Genomic DNA, 24,431 nt, shown 5'->3' on the forward strand with positions numbered 1-24,431 from the left:
AGTAAAGGTGTCCTATGTTGATCTCAGCCTTATCCTCCAGGGGGTTACATGCCTCTATAACAAAAAAAAATCTTCTTTTCACACAACCAGATAAAGATGAAGCAGAGTTTAGTGTTGGGTGCCAAAGATCAGTTCAGTTACTCCCTTTTCTCACCCACCCATTTTTTTGAAAAAAATACACTTTTCCAGTTCTTTCACACGGTGCTGTCATGAAAATCGCTTATTGTCACGAGTAGGCTTCAATGAAGTTACTGTGAAAAGCCCCTAGTCGCCACATTCCGGCGCCTGTTCGGGGAGGCTTGTACGGGAATTGAACCGTGCTGCTGGCCTTGGTCTGCTTTAAAAGCCAGCGATTTAGCCCAGTGTACTAAACCAGTTACTGTGAAAAGCCCCTAGTCGCCACATCCCGGCGCCTGTTCAGGGAGACCGGTATGGGAATTGAGCCCATGCTGCTGGCATTGTTCTGCATTACAAGCCAGCTGTCCAGCCCACTGTGCTAAATCATGCTCCCCAATGACCACACTGGCACAGAGTCTGATTCTACCCTCCTGATAAGCAGAAGCACATGAATGGGGATCCTCTAGTTGCCACACTCTGGCGCTTGTTCGGGTACACAGAGGGAGAATTGAGAATGTCCAATTCACCTAACAGCACGTCTTTTGGGACTTGTGGGAGGAAACCGGAGCACCCGGAGGAAACCTGTGCAGACATGGGGTGAACATGCAGACTTAGCACAGACAGTGGACCAAGCCGGGAATCGAACCTGGGACCCTGGCACTGTGAAGCAACGGTGCTCACCACTGTGCTACTTTGCTGCCCATCTAATAATGTGTCTAAAATGATGAAATGATTTGACAGGGTTGATTGAGACCCAGAGGGAGGACAATCTTAAAATTAGCACCAGTCTCTCAGTATGAAATCATGAAGAACTGTCTTCCACACTAAGCACAGAGGAGGAAATCTGTAATTCTCCCTCCTCAAGACTGGGACTTGAAGCATCGATGTCTGAGATCGATGGGTTGTTCTATGTAAGGGTGAGCCAGACCACAGGCAAGTAAATGGAGTTGAGGTGCCAATCCTTGAGGGCTGAATGGCCTCCTCCTGTTCCAACAAGTGCCCACCCTTGCCAATCTCTGAGACAGTGACTGTCCGCTGGAGCACGAGGAGATGTCGATGGACTAACTTTAGTTAACCTGTTCGACAAAATATTTTTTCTCGGCTCTGCCCGCGTGGGGGCAGCTATCTGGCCCAGCCTTGGGAGACCTTCCCATGACTGTTCCAACGCGTGGAATGCCACTTTACATCATCAAATCTGGACTGCTGCGCAACCATGGCACCTCCAACGTGGCACGACCTTGCGCTAACCATACAAGGAGTTAAAGAGTGGCTCCGCTCCTCACAGATCGTGAGCAATTTTGACAGAAAGCTTATTGAATGTGCTGCTGCCAACCTGGCTTCGGGCGTCCTTCCAACACCGCCTGGGGTTAAAAGGAAAGCGACAGACAAAGCAAGCCTTGTGTGAGGGCCTGCTACAGTTCAGCTGTTCACTGAGCAGAGAATCAGAGGCACAGCAGGCCCCGTCCCCTTGGAAGAATTCACCCATTATCCGTGCTTTTAGCCATAGCATTATGGTGAAGTGGAACAGATAGGTTTAGGGAGGTGGGAGGGAGGCAGAAACAAAGGGACACTTTACAGTCAGATTAAGCTGAGCACTGCAGTTAGCTCCTACCAACACAGCGCACTGAAAATAGCAGACACAGCAACGGGCTAAAGCGGCAATAATTTCACATAGCTTTTGAGGCAAATAAAAAACTTTGCTGAGAATGTTCTGCAGTCAGGCCACAGGCATTCTCAGTGACGGCCCCCATCCAGGGATGTTATCGTGGCAATTCTTGATCTCAAAATGACCATTCCCAATCGGAATGCAAACATCCCAGGATTTGTCACTCTCGCCCTAATTCATGGATGCTCCAATCACACTTTATTTCCGTTTACCCTCGAGACTCAGCTGATGCTCTAAGTGATGATGTGTCCAGATCAGGAGCATGTTTGATTTGCAGGGCAGTTGAATGGTGTTGAGACCTCAGGTTGCATCGAGAAGCTGTTTTATATTGTTATTGTTACAGTTTCCACACCACCTTCGATGTGCCTCCAGCCACCCTGACCGTCTATCCCTCCCCCTCCCTGAGTGTCTCCCACTCCCCCGCCCTCACTGTCTCCCCTCCCTCGCCCTCACTGTCTCCCCCTCCCCCGCCCCGACTGTCTTCCACTCCCCCACCCTCACTGTCTCCCCCTCTCCCCGCCCACCCCCCGCCCTCACTGTCTCCCCTCCCTCGCCCTCAATGTCTCCCCTCCCCCGCCCTCACTGTCTCCCCCTCCCCCGCCCCGACTGTCTTCCACTCCCCCGCCCTCACTGTCTCCCAATCTCCCCGCCCACCCCCCGCCCTCACTGTCTCCCCCTCCCCCAGCCTGACTCTCTCCCCCTCCCCTCACTGTCTCCCCTCCCCCGCCCTCAATGTCTCCCCTCCCCTGCCCTCACTGTCTCCCACTCCCCCGCCCTCACTGTCTCCCCCTCCCCCGCCCCGACTGTCTTCCACTCCCCCGCCCTCACTGTCTCCCCCTCTCCCCGCCCACTCCCCGCCCTCACTGTCTCCCCCTCCCCCACCCTGACTGTCTCCCCCTCCCCCACCCCGACGGTCTCCCTGCCCTCCCCCCATGCTCACTGTCTCCCCCTCCTCCGCCCTCACTGTCTCCCCCTCCCCCTGCCCTCATTGCCTCCCCCTCCCCCCACCCTGACTGTCTCCACCCCTCCCTGCCCTCACTGTCTCCCCCTCCTCCGCCCTCACTGTCTCCCCCTCTCCCCGCCCTCCCCCCGCCCACACTGTCTCCCTCTCTCCCTGGCTGTCTGCCCCCGCCCTCGCTGTCTGCCCCCTCCCTCGCTGTCTGCCCCCGCCCTCACTGTCTGCCCCCGCCCTCACTGTCTCCCCCTCTCCCCGCCCTCACTGTCTGCCCCCGCCCTCACTGTCTCCCCCTCTCCCCGCCCTCACTGTCTGCCCCCGCCCTCGCTGTCTGCCCCCGCCCTCACTGTCTCCCCCTCTCCCCGCCCTCACTGTCTGCCCCCGCCCTCGCTGTCTGCCCCCGCCCTCACTTTCTGCCCCCGCCCTCACTGTTTCCCCCTCTCCCCGCCCTCACTTTCTCACCCTCTCCCCGCCCTCACTGTCTCCCCCTCTCCCCGCCCTCACTGCCTCCCCCTCTCCCCGCCCTCACTGTCTCCCCCTCTCCCGCCCTCACTGTCTCCCCCTCTCCCCGCCCTCACTGTCTCCCCCTCTCCCCGCCCTCACTGTCTCCCCCTCTCCCCGCCCTCACTGTCTGCCCCTCTCCCCGCCCTCACTGTCTCCCCCTCTCCCCGCCCTCACTGTCTGCCCCCTCTCCCCGCCTTCACTGTCTCCCCCTCTCCCCGCCCTCACTGTCTCCCCCTCTCCCCGCCCTCACTGTCTCCCCCCCGCCCTCACTGTCTCCCCCTCTCCCCGCCCTCACTGTCTCCCCCTCCTCCGCCCTCACTGTCTCCCCCTCCTCCGCCCTCACTGTCTCCCCCTCCCCGCCCTCCCCCCGCCCACACTGTCTCCCTCTCTCCCCGCCCACACTATCTCCCCCTCCCACCCTCCCTTACTGTCTCCCCCTCTCCCCGCCCTCACTGTCTGCCCATCCCCCCGCCCTGACTGTCTCCCCCTCCCTTACTGTCTCCCCCTCCCCCCGCCCTCCCCCCGCCCTGACTGTCTCCCCCTCCACCCGCCCTCACTGTCTCCCCTCCCTCACTGTCTGCCCCCGCCCTGACTGTCTGCCCCCGCCCTGACTGTCTGCCCCCGCCCTGACTGTCTGCCCCCGCCCTGACTGTCTGCCCCCGCCCTGACTGTCTGCCCCCGCCCTGACTGTCTGCCCTCGCCCTGACTGACTGCCCCCGCCCTGACTGTCTGCCCCCGCCCTGACTGTCTGCCCTCGCCCTGACTGTCTGCCCTCGCCCTGACTGTCTGCCCTCGCCCTGACTGTCTGCCCTCGCCCTGACTGTCTGCCCTCGCCCTGACTGTCTGCCCTCGCCCTGACTGTCTGCCCTCGCCCTGACTGTCTGCCCTCGCCCTGACTGTCTGCCCTCGCCCTGACTGTCTGCCCTCGCCCTGACTGTCTGCCCTCGCCCTGACTGTCTGCCCTCGCCCTGACTGTCTGCCCTCGCCCTGACTGTCTGCCCTCGCCCTGACTGTCTGCCCTCGCCCTGACTGTCTGCCCTCGCCCTGACTGTCTGCCCTCGCCCTGACTGTCTGCCCTCGCCCTGACTGTCTGCCCTCGCCCTGACTGTCTGCCCTCGCCCTGACTGTCTGCCCTCGCCCTGGCTGACTGCCCCCGCCCTGACTGTCTGCCACCGCCCTGGCTGACTGCCCCCGCCCTGGCTGTCTGCCCTCGCCCTGGCTGTCTGCCCTCGCCCTGGCTGTCTGCCCCCGCCCTGGCTGTCTGCCCCCGCCCTGGCTGTCTGCCCCCGCCCTGGCTGTCTGCCCCCGCCCTGGCTGTCTGCCCCCGCCCTGGCTGTCTGCCCCCGCCCTGACTGTCTGCCCCCGCCCTGGCTGTCTGCCCCCGCCCTGGCTGTCTGCCCCCGCCCTGGCTGTCTGCCCCCGCCCTGACTGACTGCCTCCGCCCTGACTGTCTGCCCCCGCCCTGGCTGACTGCCCTCGCTGTCTGCCCCCGCCCTGACTGACTGCCCCCGCCCTGACTGACTGCCCCCGCCCTGACTGACTGCCCCCGCCCTGACTGACTGCCCCCGCCCTGACTGACTGCCCCCGCCCTGACTGACTGCCCCCGCCCTGACTGACTGCCCCCGCCCTGACTGACTGCCCCCGCCCTGACTGACTGCCCCCGCCCTGACTGTCTGCCCCCGCCCTGACTGTCTGCCCTCGCCCTGACTGACTGCCCCCGCCCTGACTGTCTGCCCCCGCCCTGACTGTCTGCCCCCGCCCTCGCTGTCTGCCCTCGCCCTGACTGTCTGCCCCCGCCCTGACTGTCTGCCCCCGCCCTCGCTGTCTGCCCTCGCCCTGGCTGTCTGCCCCCGCCCTGGCTGTCTGCCCCCGCCCTGACTGTCTGCCCCCGCCCTGGCTGTCTGCCCCCGCCCTGACTGTCTGCCCCCGCCCTCGCTGTCTCCCCCTCTCCCCGCCCTCACTGTCTGCCCCCGCCCTCACTGTCTCCCCCTCTCCCCGCCCTCACTGTCTGCCCCCGCCCTCACTGTCTCCCCCTCTCCCCGCCCTCACTGTCTGCCCCCGCCCTCACTGTCTCCCCCTCTCCCCGCCCTCACTGTCTGCCCCCGCCCTCACTGTCTCCCCTCTCCCCGCCCTCGCTGTCTGCCCCCGCCCTCGCTGTCTGCCCCCGCCCTCACTGTCTGCCCCCGCCCTCACTGTCTCCCCCTCTCCCCGCCCTCGCTGTCTGCCCCCGCCCTCGCTGTCTGCCCCCGCCCTCGCTGTCTCCCCCTCTCCCCCTCCCTCACTGTCTCCCCCTCTCTCACTGTCTCCCCCTCTCTCACTGTCTCCCCCTCTCTCACTGTCTCCCCCTCTCTCACTGTCTCCCCCTCTCCCCGCCCTCACTGTCTCCCCCTCTCCCCGCCCTCACTGTCTCCCCCTCTCCCCGCCCTCACTGTCTCCCCCCTCTCCCCGCCCTCACTGTCTCCCCCTCTCCCCGCCCTCACTGTCTCCCCCTCTCCCCGCCCTCACTGTCTCCCCCTCTCCCCGCCCTCACTGGCTCCCCCTCTCCCCGCCCTCACTGGCTCCCCCTCTCCCCGCCCTCACTGTCTCCCCCTCTCCCCGCCCTCACTGTCTCCCCCTCTCCCCGCCCTCACTGTCTCCCCCTCTCCCCGCCCTCACTGTCACCAATTAGGTACACTTGAAGCATAGTCATTGTTACAATGCTGTAAGGACGACTGCCACTGTGAACACCAAAGTCCCACAAATAGATTTTTAAAAATTTATAGGCTGTCGGCGTCGTCAGCTAGGTCAGTATTTATTGCCCATCCCTAATTAGCCCTGAGAAGGTGGTGGTCTGCCTTCTTGAGCTGCTGCAGTCCATGTGGTGTAGTTACACAGACGGTGCTGAGAGGGAGGAAGTTCCAGGATTTTGCCCCAGCAACGGTGAAGGAACGGCGATATGTCCCAAGTCAGGATGTTGTGTGGCTTGGAGGGGAACTTCCAGGTGGAGGTGTTGCTCTGTGTCTGATGCCCTTGTCCTTATTAGATGGTTGTGGGTTTGGAAGGTGCTATCTAAGGAGCCTTGGTGATTTCCTGCAGTGCATCTTGTAAATAATGCGCACTGCTGCTACTGTGCATCAGTGGCATCGGAAGTGAGTGTTTGTGGGTGATGGCTGCTTTGTCCTGGATGGTGTTGAGCTTCCTGAGTACTGTTGGAGGTGCGCTCATCCAGGCAAATGGAGAATATTCCACCACACTCTTAACTTGTGCCTTGCACATTGTGGACAGGCTTTGTGGAGTCAGGAGATGAGGTACTTACTACAGGATTCCCAGCCTCAGTTCCACTGTAGCCACCATATTTATGTGGCTAATCCAGCTCCGTTTATGGTCAATGGTAACCCACAATTCATTTAAATACAATAATGACCACTTCTGTGTTCACCTCCTCAGTAGAAAACTCTTTTAAGTTAGACATGAGCTTCCTTTCACAAACCTGCCAACTCCCTAAGCAGCTTCTCCGTATGGCATGAGCCCATTTTGCATTGCGGTTTTCACTTCAGATCGCTGGAACAAGAATGACTGGGCTGGAGGATGGAGGGGTGATGGGATGATGAGGTGCGGACCATTCACCCCTCGAAGCCTGTTCCGGCATGCAGTTAGATGGTGGCTGTTGTGGGCCTCGATTTCCTTCGCCCATTTTGTTCTCTTGTGCAACTGAGTGCTTTCCACGTTGGGTTAGAAACCGCCCTTTCTCAAGTGCAAACTGGGTGAAATCTAGTCCCTGACAGATGGTACAAAAGCTCCTGGTCTGCTGGTAGGGGAGGCCTTGTGTGAAACGTGTCTTGAACCGTCTGAACCTGATTCAGTGCAGAATTGACGCTGAGGCTGCCAGTTACTGTGGACGGGTGAACTCTCCTTCCTCATATATGTATTAGCTTAATGAACGTTCGACACAGCCGGACATAGCAAAAGGGGAGCTGTGTTTGTACCCATTCTGTTGGGCCCACACTACACAGCACATTCTGACTGGGGTAATATTGCTGCATATTTACCTCTCACTGTAGAAAGTTCAGTGACAGTAATCTGGCACTAACTATAATCACCTTAGCACTGATGGTTTATATCCTTAAACACAATACGTGTGGCATGATTACCCCAATTTTCCAACTTCTTCCATCGGGCAGGAGATTCAGAAGTCTGAGAACACGGACGAACAGACTCAAAAACAGCTTCTTCCCCACTGTCACCAGACTCCTAAACGACCCTTTTATGGACTGTCCTCATTAATACTACACCCTGTCTGCTTCATCCGATGCCAATGCTTATGTAGTTACATTGTATATATTGTGTAGCCCTATTATGTATTCTCATGTACTTTCTTGAATTCTGTTCAATTCCCTTTCTTCCAATGTACTGAATGATCTGTTGAGCTGCTTGCAGAAAAATACTTTTCACTGTACCTCGGTACACGTGACAATAAACAAATCCAAATCCAAATCCAAATTTATTTTTTAAACAAAGCCGGTACAGTACTGATGTCACCCTTGCAGGATCAGTATTTAGAAGCCAGGTGACAGATCTCATGATGACCATGGAATTTACACCCGAAATGCCGTGCAGTTTTTTGATGGTTTGAAAGATTGTGGGGTTGGCAAACACAAATCCCAGAAACATTTAACAACGTAGCCTGTGGTTGTATTAAAATGGCTCTCGGCCTTTTTTTTTTCATCTCACCAATTCTTCATTTCAATAGCTCTACAGAGATGAACGTTTTGCAGAGATGAAATTGGACCAGTAAGTGCTTTTCCAGCCTTTTCAAACAAAAAGTGCTTCACTGTTTCTGAGAACTTTCTGGAAAATTCCTGTGGACCTCCTGCGTCCGCAGGGTGTCATTAAGCGAGCAGCTCGCAGCATTGACAGGCCGGTTTTATGCTGCAGTGTGGTGCTGCCACCTTGAGGTGGGAAATGGTAAGACCTGTGCTGGCTTCCATTGACCAAATCAACTACTTCAAATGCCAATTGGGTTAAACTACTCTAAAGGCCTTTAACTTCCCAATTTGTATATTACCAGACCTTAACAATAAGCATATTGTATGGACAATCGATGCTGTAATGTAAAACTAAAATCCTGCCGATGCTGGAATCCTGAAATCAAAAACAGAAAATGCTTGAAATACTCAGTATCTCTGGCAGCATCAGTTTCTCGCTCCACAGATGCTGAGTAGTTCTAACATTCTCTGTTTTTGTAGTACCACATTTTAATTTGTTGTATAATCACGGTGAGTCAGAAGGCTGTGGTGCGTTTAAATCCCACGTCAGAGACCCAAATGCAAAATCTACATAAATACCTCAGTGCCAGCGCAGTGGGTTAGCCCTGTTGCCTCACGGCGCCGAGGCCCCAGGTTCGATCCCGGCTCTGGGTCACGGTCCGTGTGGAGTTTACACATTCGCCCCGTGCTTGCGTGGGTTTCACCCCCAGAACCCAAAGATGTGCAAGGTAGGTGGATTGACCACGCTAAATTGCCCCTTAATTGGTAAAATTCAATTGGCCACTCTAAATTTATTTTAAAATAATACCTCAGTGCCGCACTGAGGGAATTCTGCCGATGAAAGGGGAACATGTCAACTGTACATACGAACCATCTTGCTCACCAATTATATATTGTACAGATCTAAAAATTCAATAGAAATATTTTAAAGTAAGATTTAAAAAAATATTTTTTTGGGGAAGAGTTTAAGGGGGTTAGGGTCTTGGGGGTTATTTCCTATGTTTGGCTTTTGTAAATTATGTCAAGTCTACACAGACGTACTTATTTTGTATTGTATAAAATGAAAAACCTGAATACAAACATTTTTTAAAAAAGGATGGCGAGTGACTTGGAGAGGAATCTGCAGGTGGAGGGGTTCCCAGGTATCTGCTGCCCTTGTCCTTCTAGATGGTAGTGGTCATCGGTTTGGAAGGTGCTGCCTAAGGAGCTTTGGTCAGTTCCTGCCGTGCATCTGGGCAGCACGGTGGCAGAGTAGTTAGCGCTGCTGCCTCACAGGGCCAGGGACCCAGGTTCGATTTCGACCTCGGGTGACTGCGTGGAGTTTGCACTTTTTTCCCCGTGTCTGTGTGGGTTTCCTTCGGGTGCCCCGGTTTCCTCCCACAGTCCAAAGATGCGCAGGTTCGGTGGATTGGCTATGCTAAGTTGGTCCTAGGCTGGGTTATGGGGATAGTGTAGGGTTTGGACCTGGTAGGGTGCTGTTTCAGAAGGCTGTTGCAGTCCCTTTGAGCCGAAAGGTTTCCTCTGCACAGTATGATTTTATGATCTTACACACTGCTGCTACTGTGCATCAGTGGTGGAGGAACAAATGTTTGTGACAGGGTGTCACTCAAGCGAGCTGCTTTGCCCTGGATGGAGTTGAGCTTCTTGAGTGTTGTTGGAGCTGCAGTAATCAAGGCAAGTGGAGAGTATTCCATTACACTCCTGACTTGTGCCTTGTAGGCGGTGGACAGGCTTTGGGGAGTCAGGAGGTGAGTTACTCACTGCAGAATTCCCAGCCTCTGATCTGCTCCTGTAGCCACCTTATTTATATGGCTAGTCCAGTTCAGTTTATGGCCAGTGGTAACCCCCAGGATATTGATAGCGTGGAATTCCGCAATGATAATGCCATTGAATGTCAAGGGGTGATGATTGATTCTCTCTTATTGGAGCTGGTCACTGCCTGCCACTTGTGTGGTGTGAATGTTACTTGCCACTTGTCAGCCCAAGCCTGGATATTGTCGAGGACTTGCTGCATTTGCATGTGGACGGCTTTAGTGTCTGAGGAGCCTCGAATGGTGCTGAGCATTGTGCAATCATCAGCGAACATCCTCACATCTGACCCTATGTTGGAAGGAGGTTCATTGATGAAGCAGCTGAAGATGGGTGGGCCAAGGACACTACCCTGAGGAACCCCTGAAGTGATATCCGGGGACTGCGAAGACTGGCCTTCAACAACCACAGCCATCTTCCTTTGTGTTAGGTATGAGGGCAGCAGGGTAGCATGGTGGTTAGCATAAATGCTTCACAGCTCCAGGGTCCCAGGTTCGATTCCCGGCTGGGTCACTGTCTGTGTGGAGTCTGCACGTCCTCCCCCTGTGTGCGTGGGTTTCCTCCGGGTGCTCCGGTTTCCTCCCACAGTCCAAAGATGTGCGGGTTAGGTGGATTGGCCATGCTAAATTGCCCATAGTGTCCTAATAAAAGTAAGGTTAAGGGGGGGGTTGTTGGGTTACGGGTATAGGGTGGATACGTGGGTTTGAGTAGGGTGATCATGGCTCGGCACAACATTGAGGGCCGAAGGGCCTGTTCTGTGCTGTACTGTTCGATGTTCTATGTATGTCTCCAACCAAAGGAGTGTTTTCCACCTGATTCTCATTGACTCCAGTTTTGCTCGAACTCCTTGATGCCATTTGTTACCCTACTACAGTCCAGAAGAAATTAATTTAGCTGTAAAGCACTTTATGACATACGGAAGTTGTGAAGGTGCTATAAAAAAAGCACAAATTATTCTTTCTATCTTTCTGTGTATTTTTTAAAAACTTTCCAGCCAGCCACTATCTTATTACAGTGATTCAGAGTTTTTTTGTTGTCGAGTAAGTTATCAGGACACAGAATGCCCTAATACTGTTGGAAGCAGTATCAAAGCAAGCTTTTTATTTTTCTCCCTTTAAAAATGGATAGAAAGCCAAAAAAATGAAGACTTGAAAAGCTGTTGGGAAAAGACAACTGTCGAGTTCTCTCAACAAGCCAGCATAGTCATATTGGGCCGAATGGTCTTTTGCAGTACAGTAATATTGGGCTATTCTATATTTCTGCTTGTGCTCTGGGGTCTAAGACATTCGCCAGTTTATTCTCTCTCTGGCCTTTGACCTCTTTGCATCCACTAATCCCTGGTCAGAGGGCGACGCTGTGATGCTGAGTTGCCCCTTCGGCTAACCTCCCATAAATGCATTCCAAATGTTTTTCTGCCGGGAGTTCAGTTCTTCTGTCTTCAGCCTCCTCCTTCGCCCTGATAAGTAGCATGTACCTCACGTACAATGTCTTTTGGAAAATAAAATGCCTTTTGTTTTTAACAATTAAAGTGTTCTATTTTTATTCAAGTAAACCTACTGCAGCTGCTGAATTTGCCAGCAGTAGACCGTTGCCCTGACAACGGGTAGCTGTTTGAAAAGATCCTGGCCCCATTTGATGCTGGTTAGAGGTTGTATGATTGTGGGGACAGTAGTCAAAGAGCAAATCACCACTTTGCCCCTTCAGACTACGAGTCCCGGCACGCTTTGCAGATTACGCTGAATGTAAAGCCAGAAATATTGTTATTTCGATGCAATCTATAGATTTCCCCTTGTGGTACATTTGTGGTCTGTTTACAGCTGCGTTGGGTAGCCTGCATCCCGGGAGCCACATGCGGCCCATCTGGGTTCTGAGTGCAGCCCACGAGACATTTCGTTGACCGTTGCCTATGCGCCAGGTTTCCCCATTCTGCTGATTTCCGTCCATGTAGCTTTTTTCCGATCGGCCTGACTGAAGTGATTCGCGTGTAAAGCAAGGGCAAGTGAAGTGAGGTGCGTGCTGATTGTGCACAATATGGACTGTGAGAACCGTGTGCTCCATTGTGTCCAAAGTGTAAATATTTGTTTTGTTTTTAACCACTTGAAGTTGATGATAGTTCTATTAATATATGAATGATGAGCCATTTACTACAACTTATCAAAGATTCAAACTTATTCATGGGTCATAGTGAGTGAAAATGCCCGGTTTCCATTTTGGGGCTCACTGAGGTGAAGGAGGCCACTCATGCGGCCCACTCCCCAGGCTAGGGTGTCCATCGCTGGTTTACAGCCTTCCATGTGCTTCAGTTGTTAAGGGGAATGAAACGTCCACCACAGTGTTTGAGTACTCCTTTAACTGAGACTTTTTTTTTCTGAGGCTCGACTGCTTAAATGTGTAATTGCACCCTGAGCTTTGACACCAAGGCAGAAAGATCAGGTTGCTCTCTTATTAATTTGCTGATCGGCGATTTGTTAGCCACTGGCTGCCGTGACTTGAGCTGTCTAGACCTCTTGCTCTGGAGTTCAATCCCTTAAACTCTCTGCCTCTCCACTTCCCTTTCTATATTTAAGAATTCCTGCTTTTAAAAGAAAATCAACTCTTCAACCAAGCCAGGTATCTATTTTCTGTCCTTACATCTGGAAAAAGCACCCTGCGACTTTTTCCCCATAAGAACATAAGAACTAGGAGCAGGAGTAGGCCATCCGGCCCCTCGAGCCTGCTCCGCCATTCAATTAGATTATGGCTGATCTTTTGTGGGCTCAGCTCCACTTTCCGTCCCGAACACCATAACCCTTAATCCCTTTATTCTTCAAAAAACTATCTATCTTTACCTTAAAAACATGTAATGAAGGAGCCTCAACTGCTTCACTGGGCAAGGAATTCCATAGATTCACAACCCTTTGGGTGAAGAAGTTCCTCCTAAACTCAGTCCTAAATCTACTTCCCCTTATTTTGAGGCTATGCCCCCTAGTTCTGCTGTCACCCGCCAGTGGAAACAACCTGCCCGCATCTATCCTATCTATTCCCTTCATAATTTTAAATGTTTCTATAAGATCCCCCCTCATCCTTCTAAATTCCAACGAGTACAGTCCCAGTCTACTCAACCTCTCCTCATAATCCAACCCCTTCAGCTCTGGGATTAACCTAGTGAATCTCCTCTGCACACCCTCCAGCGCCAGTACGTCCTTTCTCAAGTAAGGAGACCAAAACTGAACACACTACTCCAGGTGTGGCCTCACTAACACCTTATACAATTGCAACATAACCTCCCTAGTCTTAAACTCCATCCCTCTAGCAATGAAGGACAAAATTCCATTTGCCTTCTTAATCACCTGTTGCACTTGTAAATCAACCTTCTGTGACTCATGCACTAGCACACCCAAGTCTCTCTGAACAGCGGCATGCTTTAATATTTTATCGTTTAAAGTTCTAATCATTGATTATTGTCAGTGTTGGCTAAAGACATTGAGAAGCGTGTTACATTGTCACCTCAGCGTTCCTAGACTGAGAAGGAGAAATATTATCTGAGTTGTTGCTCCTGGTCCCTACCAGGTTGCCGCTATTAGAGATTGCAGTTCCGTGAGCACGAGTTAAGGACTTGTTTGGGATGCTTCCCAAGGACGAATAGGCCCCTGGAGCTCAGTTTATCTATATAGTGATTTAAGCCTTGAAATCAAATGTCATTGGGCTGCATTGGACCTACATCACACCACCACTTACTTTTGCATGCTCCCCCCAGACTAAGGTGGGTGAGGGAAAAGGAATTGAATGAGGAGAGCTTAGCATTAAATGGGTTTAGCAGATATCTACTGACCATCATCCTTACTAGGGTCATGGTTCGTAGATTAGTGAGGCTGAGTGAACAGCTTCATTCACAGCTCCAACTTCCAGGCTCTGTGGAACAGGTGAGTGTCAAGACAGAGAGAGAGGGGGTCAGTGTCAGGATGGAGAGAGAGAGGGGGGTCAGTGTCTGGAGAGAGAGGGGGGTCAGTATCTGGAAGGAGAGAGAGAGGGGGTCAGTGTCAGGATGGGGGGAGAGGGGGTCAGTGTCAGGACAGAGAGAGAGGGGGGTCAGTGTCTGGAAGGAGAGAGAGAGGGGGTCAGTATCTGGAAGGAGAGAGAGAGGGGGTCAGTGTCAGGACAGAGAGAGAGAGAGGGGCTCAGTGTCAGAACGGAGAGAGAGAGAGGGGGTCAGTGTCTGGAGAGAGAGAGGGTCAGTATCTGGAAGGAGAGAGAGAGGGGGTCAGTGTCAGGACAGAGAGAGAGAGGGGCTCAGTGACAGAACGGAGAGAGAGAGAGGGGGTCAGTGTCTGGAGAGAGAGAGAGGGGGTCAGTTTCTGGATAGAGAGAAAGAGAGGGGGGGGGTCAGTGTCTGTAGGGAGAGAGAGAGAGAGAGAGGGGGTTAGTGTCAGGACGGAGAGAGAGGGTTGGTGTCTGGATGGATAATGATAATCGCTTATTGTCACGAGTAGGCTTCAAATGAAGTTACTGTAAAAAGCCCCTAGTCGCCACATTTCGGCGCCTGTTCGGGAAGGCTGTTACGGGAATCAAACCGTGCTGCTGGCCTGCTTGGTCTGCTTTCAAAGCCAGCGATATAGCCCTGTGCTAAACAGCCCCAGATGGAGAGAGAGGGTCAGTATCTGGATGGAGAGAGAGGGTCGGTGCCTGGATGGGGAGAACAGGTCGGTGCCTGGAGGGAGAGAGAGGGTCAGTGTCTGGATGGAGAGAACGGATCAGTGTCTGGATGGAGAGAGAGGGTCGGTGTCTGGAGGGAGAGAGAGGGTCAGTGTCTGGATGGAGAGAACGGGTCAGTGTCTGGATGGAGAGAGAGGGTCAGTGTCTGGATGGAGAGAGAGGGTCAGTGTCTGAATGGAGAAAAAGAGGATCGGTGTCTGGAGGGAGAGAAAGGGTCAGTATCTGGATGGAGAGAGAGGGTCGGTAACTGGATAGAGAGAACGGGTCAGTATCTGGATGGAGAGAGAGGGTCGGTGTCTGGAGGGAGAGAGAGGGTCGGTGTCTGGATGGAGAGAGCGGATCAGTGTCTGGATGGAGAGAGAGGGTCAGTAACTGGATGGAGAGAATGGGTGAGTGTCTGGATGGAGAGAATGGGTCAGTGTCTGGAGGGAGAGAGGGTCAGTGTCTGGATGGAGAGAACGGGTCAGTGTGTGGAAGGAGAGAACGGGTCAGTGTCTGGATAGAGAGAACGTCAGTGTCTGGATAGAGAGAACGTCAGTCTCTGGATGAAGAGAACGTCAGTCTCTGGATGAAGAGAGAGGGTCAGTGTCTGGATGGAGAGTGAGAGTCAGTGTCTGGATGGAGAGAGAGGGTCAGTGTCTGAATGGAGAGAGAGGGTCAGTGTCTGGATGGAGAGAGCGGGTCGGTGTCTGGAGAGAGAGAAAGAGGATCGGTGTCTGGAGGGAGAGAACGGGTCAGTGTCTGGATGGAGAGAGAGGGTCAGTGTCTGGATGGAGAGAGAGAGTCAGTGTCTGGAGGGAGAGAATGGGTCAGTGTCTGGATGGAGAGAAGGGTTCAGTGTCTGGATGGAGAGAGAGGGTCAGTAACTGGATGGAGAGAACAGGTCAGTGTCTGGATGGAGAGAACGGGTCAGTATCTGGATGGAGAGAACGGGTCAGTGTCTGGAGGGAGAAAGAGGGTCAGTGTCTGGATGGAGAGAATGTCAGTGTCTGGAGGGAGCGAGAGGGTCAGTGTCTGGAGGGAGAGAGGGGGTCAGTATCTGGATGGAGAGAACGTGCCAGTGGAGGGAGAGAATGGGTCGGTGTCTGGATGGAGAGAATGTCAGTCTCTGGATGGAGAGAGAGGGTCAGTGTCTGGATGGAGAGAATGTCAGTGTCTGGATGGAGAGAACATCAGTGTCTGGATGGAGAGAACATCAGTGTCTGGATGGAGAGAAAGAGGGTCAGTGTCTCGAGGGAGAGAGAGGGTCAGTGTCTGGATGGAGAGAATGTCAGTGTCTGGATGGAGAGAAAGAGGGTCAGTGTCTCGAGGGAGAGAGAGGGTCAGTGTCTGGATGGAGAGAGAGGGTCAGTGTCTCGAGGGAGAGAGAGGGTCGGTTTCTGGATGGAGAGAACGGGTCAGTGTCTGGATGGAGAGAACGCCAGTGTCTGGATGGAGAGAACGTCAGTCTCTGGATGGAGAGAGAGGGTCAGTGTCTGGAGGGAGAGAGAGGGTCAGTATCTAGATGGAGAGAATGGGTCAGTGGAGGGAGAGAACGGGTCGGTGTCTGGATGGAGAGAGTGTGTCGGTGTCTGGAGGGAGAGAATGTCAGTGTCTGGAGGGAGAGAGAGGGTCGGTGCCTGGAGGGAGAGAACGGGTCAGTGTCTGAATGGAGAGAGCGGGTCGGTGTCTGGAGAGAGAGAAAGAGGATCGGTGTCTGGAGGGAGAGAGAGGGTCAGTGTCTGGATGGAGAGAACAGGTCAGTGTCTGGATGGAGAGAACGGGTCAGTGTCTGGATGGAGAGAACGTCAGTCTCTGGATGGAGTGAACGGGTCAGTGTCTGGATGGAGAGAACGGGTCAGTGTCTGGATGGAGAGAACGGGTCAGTGTCTGGATGGAGAGAACGGGTCTGTGTCTGGATGGAGAGAACGGGCCAGTGTCTGGATGGAGAGAACAGGTCAGTGTCTGGATGGAGAGAACGGGTCAGTGTCTGGATGGAGAGAACGTCAGTCTCTGGATGGAGTGAACGGGTCAGTGTCTGGATGGAGAGAACGGGTCAGTGTCTGGATGGAGAGAACGGGTCAGTGTCTGGATGGAGAGAACGGGTCAGTGTCTGGATGGAGAGAACGGGTCAGTGTCTGGATGGAGAGAAAGTCCGTGTCTGGATGGAGAGAGAGGGTCAGTGTCTGGATGGAGAGAGAGGGTCCGTGTCTGGAGGGAGAGAGTGGATCAGTGTCTGGAGGGAGAGAGAGGGTCGGTGTCTGGAGAGAGAGAAAGAGGATCGGTGTCTGGAGGGAGAGAGAGGGTCAGTGTCTGGATGGAGAGAGAGGGTAAGTGTCTGGATGGAGAGAGCGGGTCGGTGTCTGGAGGGAGAGAGAGGGTCAGTGTCTGGAGGGAGAGAACAGGTCAGTGTCTGGATGGAGAGAACGGGTCAGTGTCTGGATGGAGAGAACGGGTCAGTGTCTGGATGGAGAGAGCGGGTCAGTGTCTGGATGGAGAGAGAGGGTCAGTGTCTGAATGGAGAGAGGGGGTCAGTGTCTGGATGGAGAGAGCGGGTCAGTGTCTGGAGGGAGAGAGAGGGTCAGTGTCTAGATGGAGAGAGAGGGTCAGTGTCTGGAGGGAGAGAGAGGGTCAGTGTCTAGATGGAGAGAGAGGGTCAGTGTCTGGATGGAGAGAGAGGGTCAGTATCTGGATGGATAGAGCGGGTCAGTGACTGGAGGGAGAGAGCGGGTCAGTGACTGGAGGGAGAGAGAGGGTCAGTGTCTGGAGGGAGAGAGCGGATCGGCGTCTGGAGAGAGCGAAAGAGGATTGGTGTCTGGAGGGAGAGAGACGTCTGTGTCTGGAGGGAGAGAGTGGGTCAGTGTCTGGACGGAGAGAGAGGGTCGGTGCCTGGATGGAGCGAACGGGTCTGTGTCTGGAGGGAGAGAGAGGGGATCAGTGTCTGGAGGGAGAGAGCGGTCGGTGTCTGGAGAGATAGGGAGGGTCAGTGTCTGGATGGGAGTAAGAGGATCAGTGTCTGGACGGAGAGAGAGGGGATCAGTGTCTGGATGGGAGTAAGAGGATCAGTGTCTGGACGGAGAGAGAGGGGATCAGTGTCTGGATGGGAGTAAGAGGATCAGTGTCTGGACGGAGAGAGAGGGGATCAGTGTCTGGATGGGAGTAAGAGGGTCAGTGTCTGGACAGAGAGAGGGTCAGTGTCTGCAGGGAGAGAGTCGGTGTCTGGAGGGAGAGAGCGTCAGTGTCTGGATGGAGAGAATGGGTCAGTGTCTGGAGGCAGAGAGAGAGAGAGAGAGGCTTAGTGTTGGGAGGAGAATGTGGGTGAAGTTCATTGTTGGGAGGGGGAAATGAGGGTCATTGTCAGGTGGGAGAGAGAGAGCGAGGAAGGTTTATTGTCGAGAGAGAGCGAGAAAGGTTTATTGTCAGGAGAGAGAGAGAGAAAGGTTTATTGTCAGAAGGGAAAGTGAGGATCAGTGTTGGGAGGTGAGAAGTTCAGTGCAGGTACAGCCATTGAGCTGCGGGATAGTATCTTGTCTCACCTCCTGTTCATTCCTATTATTTCTGTCTCGGGAGATGGGATCATTATTGAGTTTGCTCTTTTGACTGAAATGAATCAAAAACAATTCATGACCTCGACTTGATAAATAGTTGTTAATGGAAAATCCGACTGATGCTTTCTTTTTAAATAGTCGGTCTGACGCTGGGTGTGGAGTTGTAGACATTTCCAGGCACCCCAATGGAAAAACTGTTATCCTGTCCAAAACTAAACAGGCAGCAGTGTGCCTCTCTAACGCTGTGTCCGAGGGAGCTGCTATCTCGGGTGTGGTGTTTCAAAATAGGGAAGGTAGAGCATTAAAAAAAAAGAACATATGGTCGAACAGGAGGAAACGTTGTGAGTGAGTCTGCAAGAGAGTAAACTGCAATACATATGACCATGAAAAGATAGAGGTTATTTGACCCAAGTCTGCTTAAATTTCAAATTCCAGGGCAGCACGGTGATGCAGTGGTTAGTATTGCTGTCTCACGGCGCCGAGGTCCCAGGTTCAATTCCGGCCCTGGGTTACTGTCTGTGTGGAGTTTGCACATTCTCCCCGTGTTTCCGTGGGTTTCACCCCCACAACCCAAAGATGTGCAGGGTAGGTGGATTGGCCACGCTAAATTCCCCCTCAATTGGAAAAAATGAATTGGGTATTCTAAATTTATTTTTAAAACTTGCAAATTCCATTGGTTGCTTCGACCTCTCAACTGTCACCTCCGGCCTCCCTCAGCCACCTGCTGTGTAAGCACTCCTCAATGTGTCTCTAATCAGCGAGATGTGACAATTCCAATGCTTTCCTGCGCGGCCTCCATTCTTTAACATGAGCCCATCAGAAACTTGCACCTAATCCTATTCACCATAACCCCTGTGACCTGCGTTGCCTTCAGGTCCAACTGTGCCTTGAATTTAACATTCTTATCCTGGTGTTCAAGTCCCTCCGTTGCCCCATTCTTCCCTATCTCTGTCACCTTCTCCAGCCCGACAACTCTGGCCTCTTCTGCATCGCTGATTTTCTTTATCCCACTTTTGATTGCTGTGTTTTCTAAGCCCTCCGCTCTGGAATTCTATCACTAAATCTCTGCGATTTACTCACATCCTTTAAAGATGCTCCTTAAAACCTACCTGTTTGAACAATCTTTCACTGGCTCGGCCTAATAATTCCTCCACTTCCGCGCTGATATTTTTAAAATCCAAAAATGCTCCTGTAAAGCACCCAAGCAGGTAATGCGCAACATCCTTTTACCAGCCCAACAGTAATCGGCTATTTGACTGCAGGAGGCAGGATAACCAAGCCTGGCTGAGACCAGTGGGCACTTTGTGCTTCCCAACAGATGGAAATTGAGATGAAGGATCTCCACCCATCCCAAATCAGATATATGCCCTGCAGCCTTGACCCCAATAAGCCATGTCCGTCAGTGGGAAATTTAAGAGCAACTTTGGATGTTGTTCTTCCCCGAACCAAATGATTGTTTTGCCCCACCAAGCCTAAGCAATGCAGCAAATGTAAAGCCCCTTCCCCCTACCAAGGAAGGCAGGCCCTCCTGGTAAACGGGTACAAATGGCACGGTGGCATAGTGGTCAGCACGACTGCCTCACAGCACCAGGAACCTGGGTTCTATTCTGGCCTCTGATGTCTGTGCGGAGTCTGCAGGTTCTCCCTGTGTCTGCTTGGGTTTCCTCCGGGTGCTCCGGTTTCCTCCCACAGTCCAAAGATGTGCAGGTTAGGAGAGGTTACAGGGATAGGGCGGGTGGGGGGTGCCTAGTTAAGGTGCTCTTTTCCTAATGGGCCGAATGGCCTGCTTTCACATTATATGGATTCTATGGAGTTGGCAGCAGCTTCCCATTCACCTTTGGGCTGTCCAGATTCACACCGACAAACGTGCAGAGTAACATGCCCATTTGTTTGACTCTGTCACTGACCACTCATTTTGAAGGACTAGTATGAAATGCATTCCATTTTCAATACTGGCCGGAGCGCTCAGCACTCACGGGAGGACATGACTTGGGAAGTTGTGATTAAACAACATGGGGTTTCCTAAGGTGTGTGCCCTACATACATCAGGTGAAAGTATTCCCCAAAAACCAGGGGAAAATATCTTGTCGTGAAATGGACTCATGGTTTCATTCTTAAAGAAGCAACTCTCCTCAGCTTATCTTGGAATGTGGCTAGTCTTGGCCATGGTGACATTTCTTGTCCACCTCTACTTGCCGTGCAAGGATGATGGTGGTCTGTCTTTGCATTCGTTCTCGGGATGTTTCCATCTCTGACAAGGCTCACATTTATTACCCAGCTCTAGTTGTCCCGAGGCGATTTGGTTGGCGGGATGGTCGGGGTGGGGCGCTTCTCAGACCACAAGCAATTTGAGTGACAGGCTAGGACACTTGAGAGGACAGTTAAAAGTCAACAGCAACGTTTTGGGGCTGGATAATGTGGAAAAGTGTGAGGTTATGCACTGTGGTGGGAAGAATGGAGTCACAGGCTATTTTCTAAATGGGAAAAGGCTCAAGAAATCAGAGGCAGAAAGGGACTTAGGAGTCCTTGTTCAAGATTCTCTTAAGATACACGTGCAGGTTCAGTCGGCAGTTAGGAAGGCAAACGCAATTGCTTCTCGGCCTTTTGGCTAAGATCAAATGTAGTAGCCTTTTGGCTTAGATCTGGTATGTCTCTTGTGGGGCCCATGAATTGAATTCAATGTGAATTTGTATTGGCTTTTGGAGCAGGCAAGGAGCTGGATTAGGGTTCGCCCCTGACCACACTCTGAGCCCTGGCTTTGTAACTCAGAAAAAGTGGGGAAAAAAGGAAGGCAAATGCAATGTTCGCATTCATGTCGAGAGGACTGGAATACAAGACCAGGGATGTACTTCTGAGGCTGTATAAGGCTCTGATCAGACCTCATTTGGAGTATTGTGAGCAGTTCTGGGCCCCGCATCTAAGGAAGGATATGCTGGCCTTGGAAAGGGTCCAGAGGAGGTTCACAAGAATGAACCCTGGAATGAAGAGCTTGTCATATGAGGAGCGGTTGAGGACTCTGGTCTGTACTCATTGAAGTTTGGAAGGATGGGGGATGGGGAATCTTATTGAAACTTATAGCATTCTGAGAGGCCTGGATAGAGTGGATGTGGAAAGGATGTTTTCACTTGTCGGAAAAACTAGAACCCGAGGCGGGCACAGCCTCAGGCTGTTCTCTTAAAACTGACTTGAGGAGGAATTTCTTCAGCCAGAGGGTGGTGAATCTGTGGAACTCATTGCCGCAGAAGGCTGTGGAGGCCAAATCATTTGATTGTCTTTAAGACAGAGATAGAAAGGTTCTTGATTAATAAGGGGATCAGGGCAGGAGAATGGAGATGAGAAAAATATCAGCCATGATTGAATAGTGGTGCAGATTCGATGGGCCGAATGGCCTAATTCTGCCCCTCTGTCTTATGGTCTTACGGATAAGGATGACAGGGCGCCTTTCAGAAACATTGTTAATAAATCGGGTGTGTGTTAATGACAGCCCAACAGCTACAAGGTCACTGCTCACACCGTGATGTTAGATCGAGAATTCCCGGATCAATTAGGGAGTGATGATAAATTCTGTCAGGATAGTGTATTACTTGGAGGAGAACTCTTGAGACTCTGACCTTCTCATGATATTGCTGCTCATGACCTCCTTATTGATAGAGATCCTGAGGCTGGGAAGTGTAGATTCGAGTACCTGAGCTCTTGTTTTTGGAGAAGGGCGGGGGGGGGGGGGGGGGGGGGGGGGGGGGGTTCTCCCGCTGGCGCAGCCCAGGCTTTGATCTTATCTCCTTTCTGTCTCCCAACAGGTTTATCAATGCCAGGCGGCGTATTCTACAGCCGATGCTCGATGCCAGTAATCCCGACCCAGCTCCTAAAGCCAAGAAAATCAAATCCCAACACCGGCCGACTCAGCGCTTCTGGCCAGACTCAATCGCAGCAGGAGTGCTCCAGCAGCAAGGAGGGAATCCCAGCAACCCAGACAGTAAGTGTAACTCAGCACTCGCCTCATAGTCTTAGCACAGAGCCAGCCTCACTTTACTGATGTCTGCAGCCGGATCTGCTACCGTACTGGGCACGAGCAGTGTGTGTGTGTCTTCTCTCTCGCTCCTTCTCCGTCCGCAATCTTACTGTCTTGATGTCAATTTCTCACCTTCCTGATTCTCTGTCGCTTTTTTCGCCCTCGTCCTTTCCTTCCATCTCTCTTGTCCTGTTGATCTTTGCCCCCAATTCTTTCAATCATGCCCCTGTTTCCTTCAACCGCGCCCCCTCACTTTCAACCGCCCCATCTCTTTTAATCGCCCGCCCCCCGTCTCTTTCTTCTCCCCCCGTCTCTTTCTTCTCCCCCCGTCTCTTTCTTCTCCCCCCGTCTCTTTCTTCTCCCCCCGTCTCTTCTTCTCCCCCCCCGTCTCTTTCTTCTCCCCCCGTCTCTTTCTTCTCCCCCCGTCTCTTTCTTCTCCCCCCGTCTCTTTCTTCTCCCCCGTCTCTTTCTTCTCCCCCCGTCTCTTTCTTCTCCCCCCGTCTCTTCTTCTCCCCCCGTCTCTTTCTTCTCCCCCCGTCTCTTTCTTCTCCCCCGTCTCTTTCTTCTCCCCCCCGTCTCTTTCTTCTCCCCCCGTCTCTTTCTTCTCCCCCCGTCTCTTTCTTCTCCCCCCGTCTCTTTCTTCTCCCCCCGTCTCTTTCTTCTCCCCCCGTCTCTTTCTTCTCCCCCCGTCTCTTTCTTCTCCCCCCGTCTCTTTCTTCTCCCCCGTCTCTTTCTTCTCCCCCGTCTCTTTCTTCTCCCCCCGTCTCTTTCTTCTCCCCCCGGTCTCTTTCTTCTCCCCCCCGTCTCTTTCTTCCCCCCCGTCTCTTTCTTTCCCCCCCGTCTCTTTCTTTCCCCCCCGTCTCTTTCTTTCCCCCCCGTCTCTTTCTTTCCCCCCCGTCTCTTTCTTCTCCCCCCCGTCTCTTTCTTCTCCCCCCGTCTCTTTTCTTCTCCCCCCGTCTCTTTCTTCTCCCCCCTTCTCTTTCTTCTCCCCCCGTCTCTTTCTTCTCCCCCCGTCTCTTTCTTCTCCCCCCGTCTCTTTCTTCTCCCCCCGTCTCTTTCTTCTCCCCCCGTCTCTTTCTTCTCCCCCGTCTCTTTCTTCTCCCCCCGTCTCTTCTTCTTCCCCCCGTCTCTTTCTCTCTCCCCCCGTCTCTTTCTTCTCCCCCCGTCTCTTTCTTCTCCCCCCGTCTCTTTCTTCTCCCCCGTCTCTTTCTTCTCCCCCCGTCTCTTTCTTCTCCCCCGTCTCTTTCTTCTCCCCCCGTCTCTTTCTTCTCCCCCCGTCTCTTTCTTCTCCCCCCGTCTCTTTCTTCTCCCCCCGTCTCTTTCTTCTCCCCCCGTCTCTTTCTTCTCCCCCCGTCTCTTTCTTCTCCCCCCGTCTCTTTTCCCCAGTCATTTCATTCTTTCTCCCCCCCATCGCCTCCTTTTCCCCCCTCACCCTCCCCTTCTCTTTTCGCCCCCCCCCCCCTACACCTTCCCATTCCATCTCCTGTTATTTCCCCTGCCTTATATTGATTGCAAGTGGTAATAAACCCATTCTCTTTCAGGCACTATGACCACAGCCATGGACAGTCTCCAGACGCTTTCCTCTGACACCGCCACCCTCGCCATGCAGCAGGCTATGATGGCTGGCCATGCGGGTGATGACTCGCTGGATGGAACTGACGAGGATGAGATTGAAGAGGAAGAAGAGGAGGAGGAGGAGGATGACAATGGGGAACTGCAGACAACCAACGTTAATGACCTGGGCCTGGACAATAGTGACTCTCTCGACTAACAGCTCTGCTTGCACACAGAGGAGGCAAAGGAAGAAAAATTTGACCAGTGTGCAGACTGTTTTTTTTTAAAAAAAGGATGAAAGACTCTTCTCTATGAACAAGTCATATCAAAGGTGACAGTCGTAAGAACGAAGGCCCCTGTGTCTAGAATCTATTTTGTGATTTATCCTGTATTAATGAATGTTATTGTGAATGTATCCTTCATTTTTTTTGACATTTGTTTTACATTTGTATTTTTTACTTGGCTGGTGTGGTCATCCCCACAGACCCTCGCTGCCCCTGGCTTTACAGTTGGACTGAGGCTTTTCTTAACGCTAAGGAGGGAGCGAGGGGCCGAATGGTGAGACTGTGTCTGTCATGCCTTCACCCTAGCTTTCCAACTCAAATAAATAACGATTGAAAAAACGGGTTGAAGAAGCTGGTTGTTTCACTGTTCACTCCCCCCACCCCCGTTCACTCTCTTTCCCCCCCCCCCCCCCCCCCCACCCCGGCTTGCCTCCTGATTGGTCGCAGGTAGCTTTCAGGACTCACTTGACCTCTCTTCTATGAATGGTGTGGAGCAGGTTACCTGAAAATGGGTTATCAACTCTGGCTGGTTGTATTCCTGGAGCTTTCGCTGCATGGCCTCCCTCCCC

General features: G+C 52.9%; 1 protein-coding gene across 14 annotated transcripts in view; it reads left to right on the forward strand.

Moving 5' to 3' along the window:
- pknox2 (pbx/knotted 1 homeobox 2) overlaps positions 1-24,201 on the forward strand; it is a 540,450-nt gene extending 516,249 nt beyond the window's left edge. For 9 of the 14 annotated variants that reach the window (XM_038779091.1, XM_038779084.1, XM_038779087.1 and 6 more), the window contains 2 exons: positions 21,813-21,988; positions 23,566-23,795. In XM_038779091.1, coding sequence (XP_038635019.1) covers positions 21,813-21,988; positions 23,566-23,795 — 406 coding nt within the window. Of the gene's footprint in view, positions 1-21,812; positions 21,989-23,565 lie in introns of all 14 variants that reach the window. The other 5 variants (XM_038779096.1, XM_038779085.1, XM_038779094.1 and 2 more) reach the window with 1 other exon arrangement.
- The last annotated feature ends 230 nt before the right edge of the window (positions 24,202-24,431 follow it).

The sequence above is a fragment of the Scyliorhinus canicula genome, chromosome 19 (assembly GCF_902713615.1).
Source record: "Scyliorhinus canicula chromosome 19, sScyCan1.1, whole genome shotgun sequence".
Classification (NCBI taxonomy): Eukaryota; Metazoa; Chordata; class Chondrichthyes; order Carcharhiniformes; family Scyliorhinidae; genus Scyliorhinus; species Scyliorhinus canicula.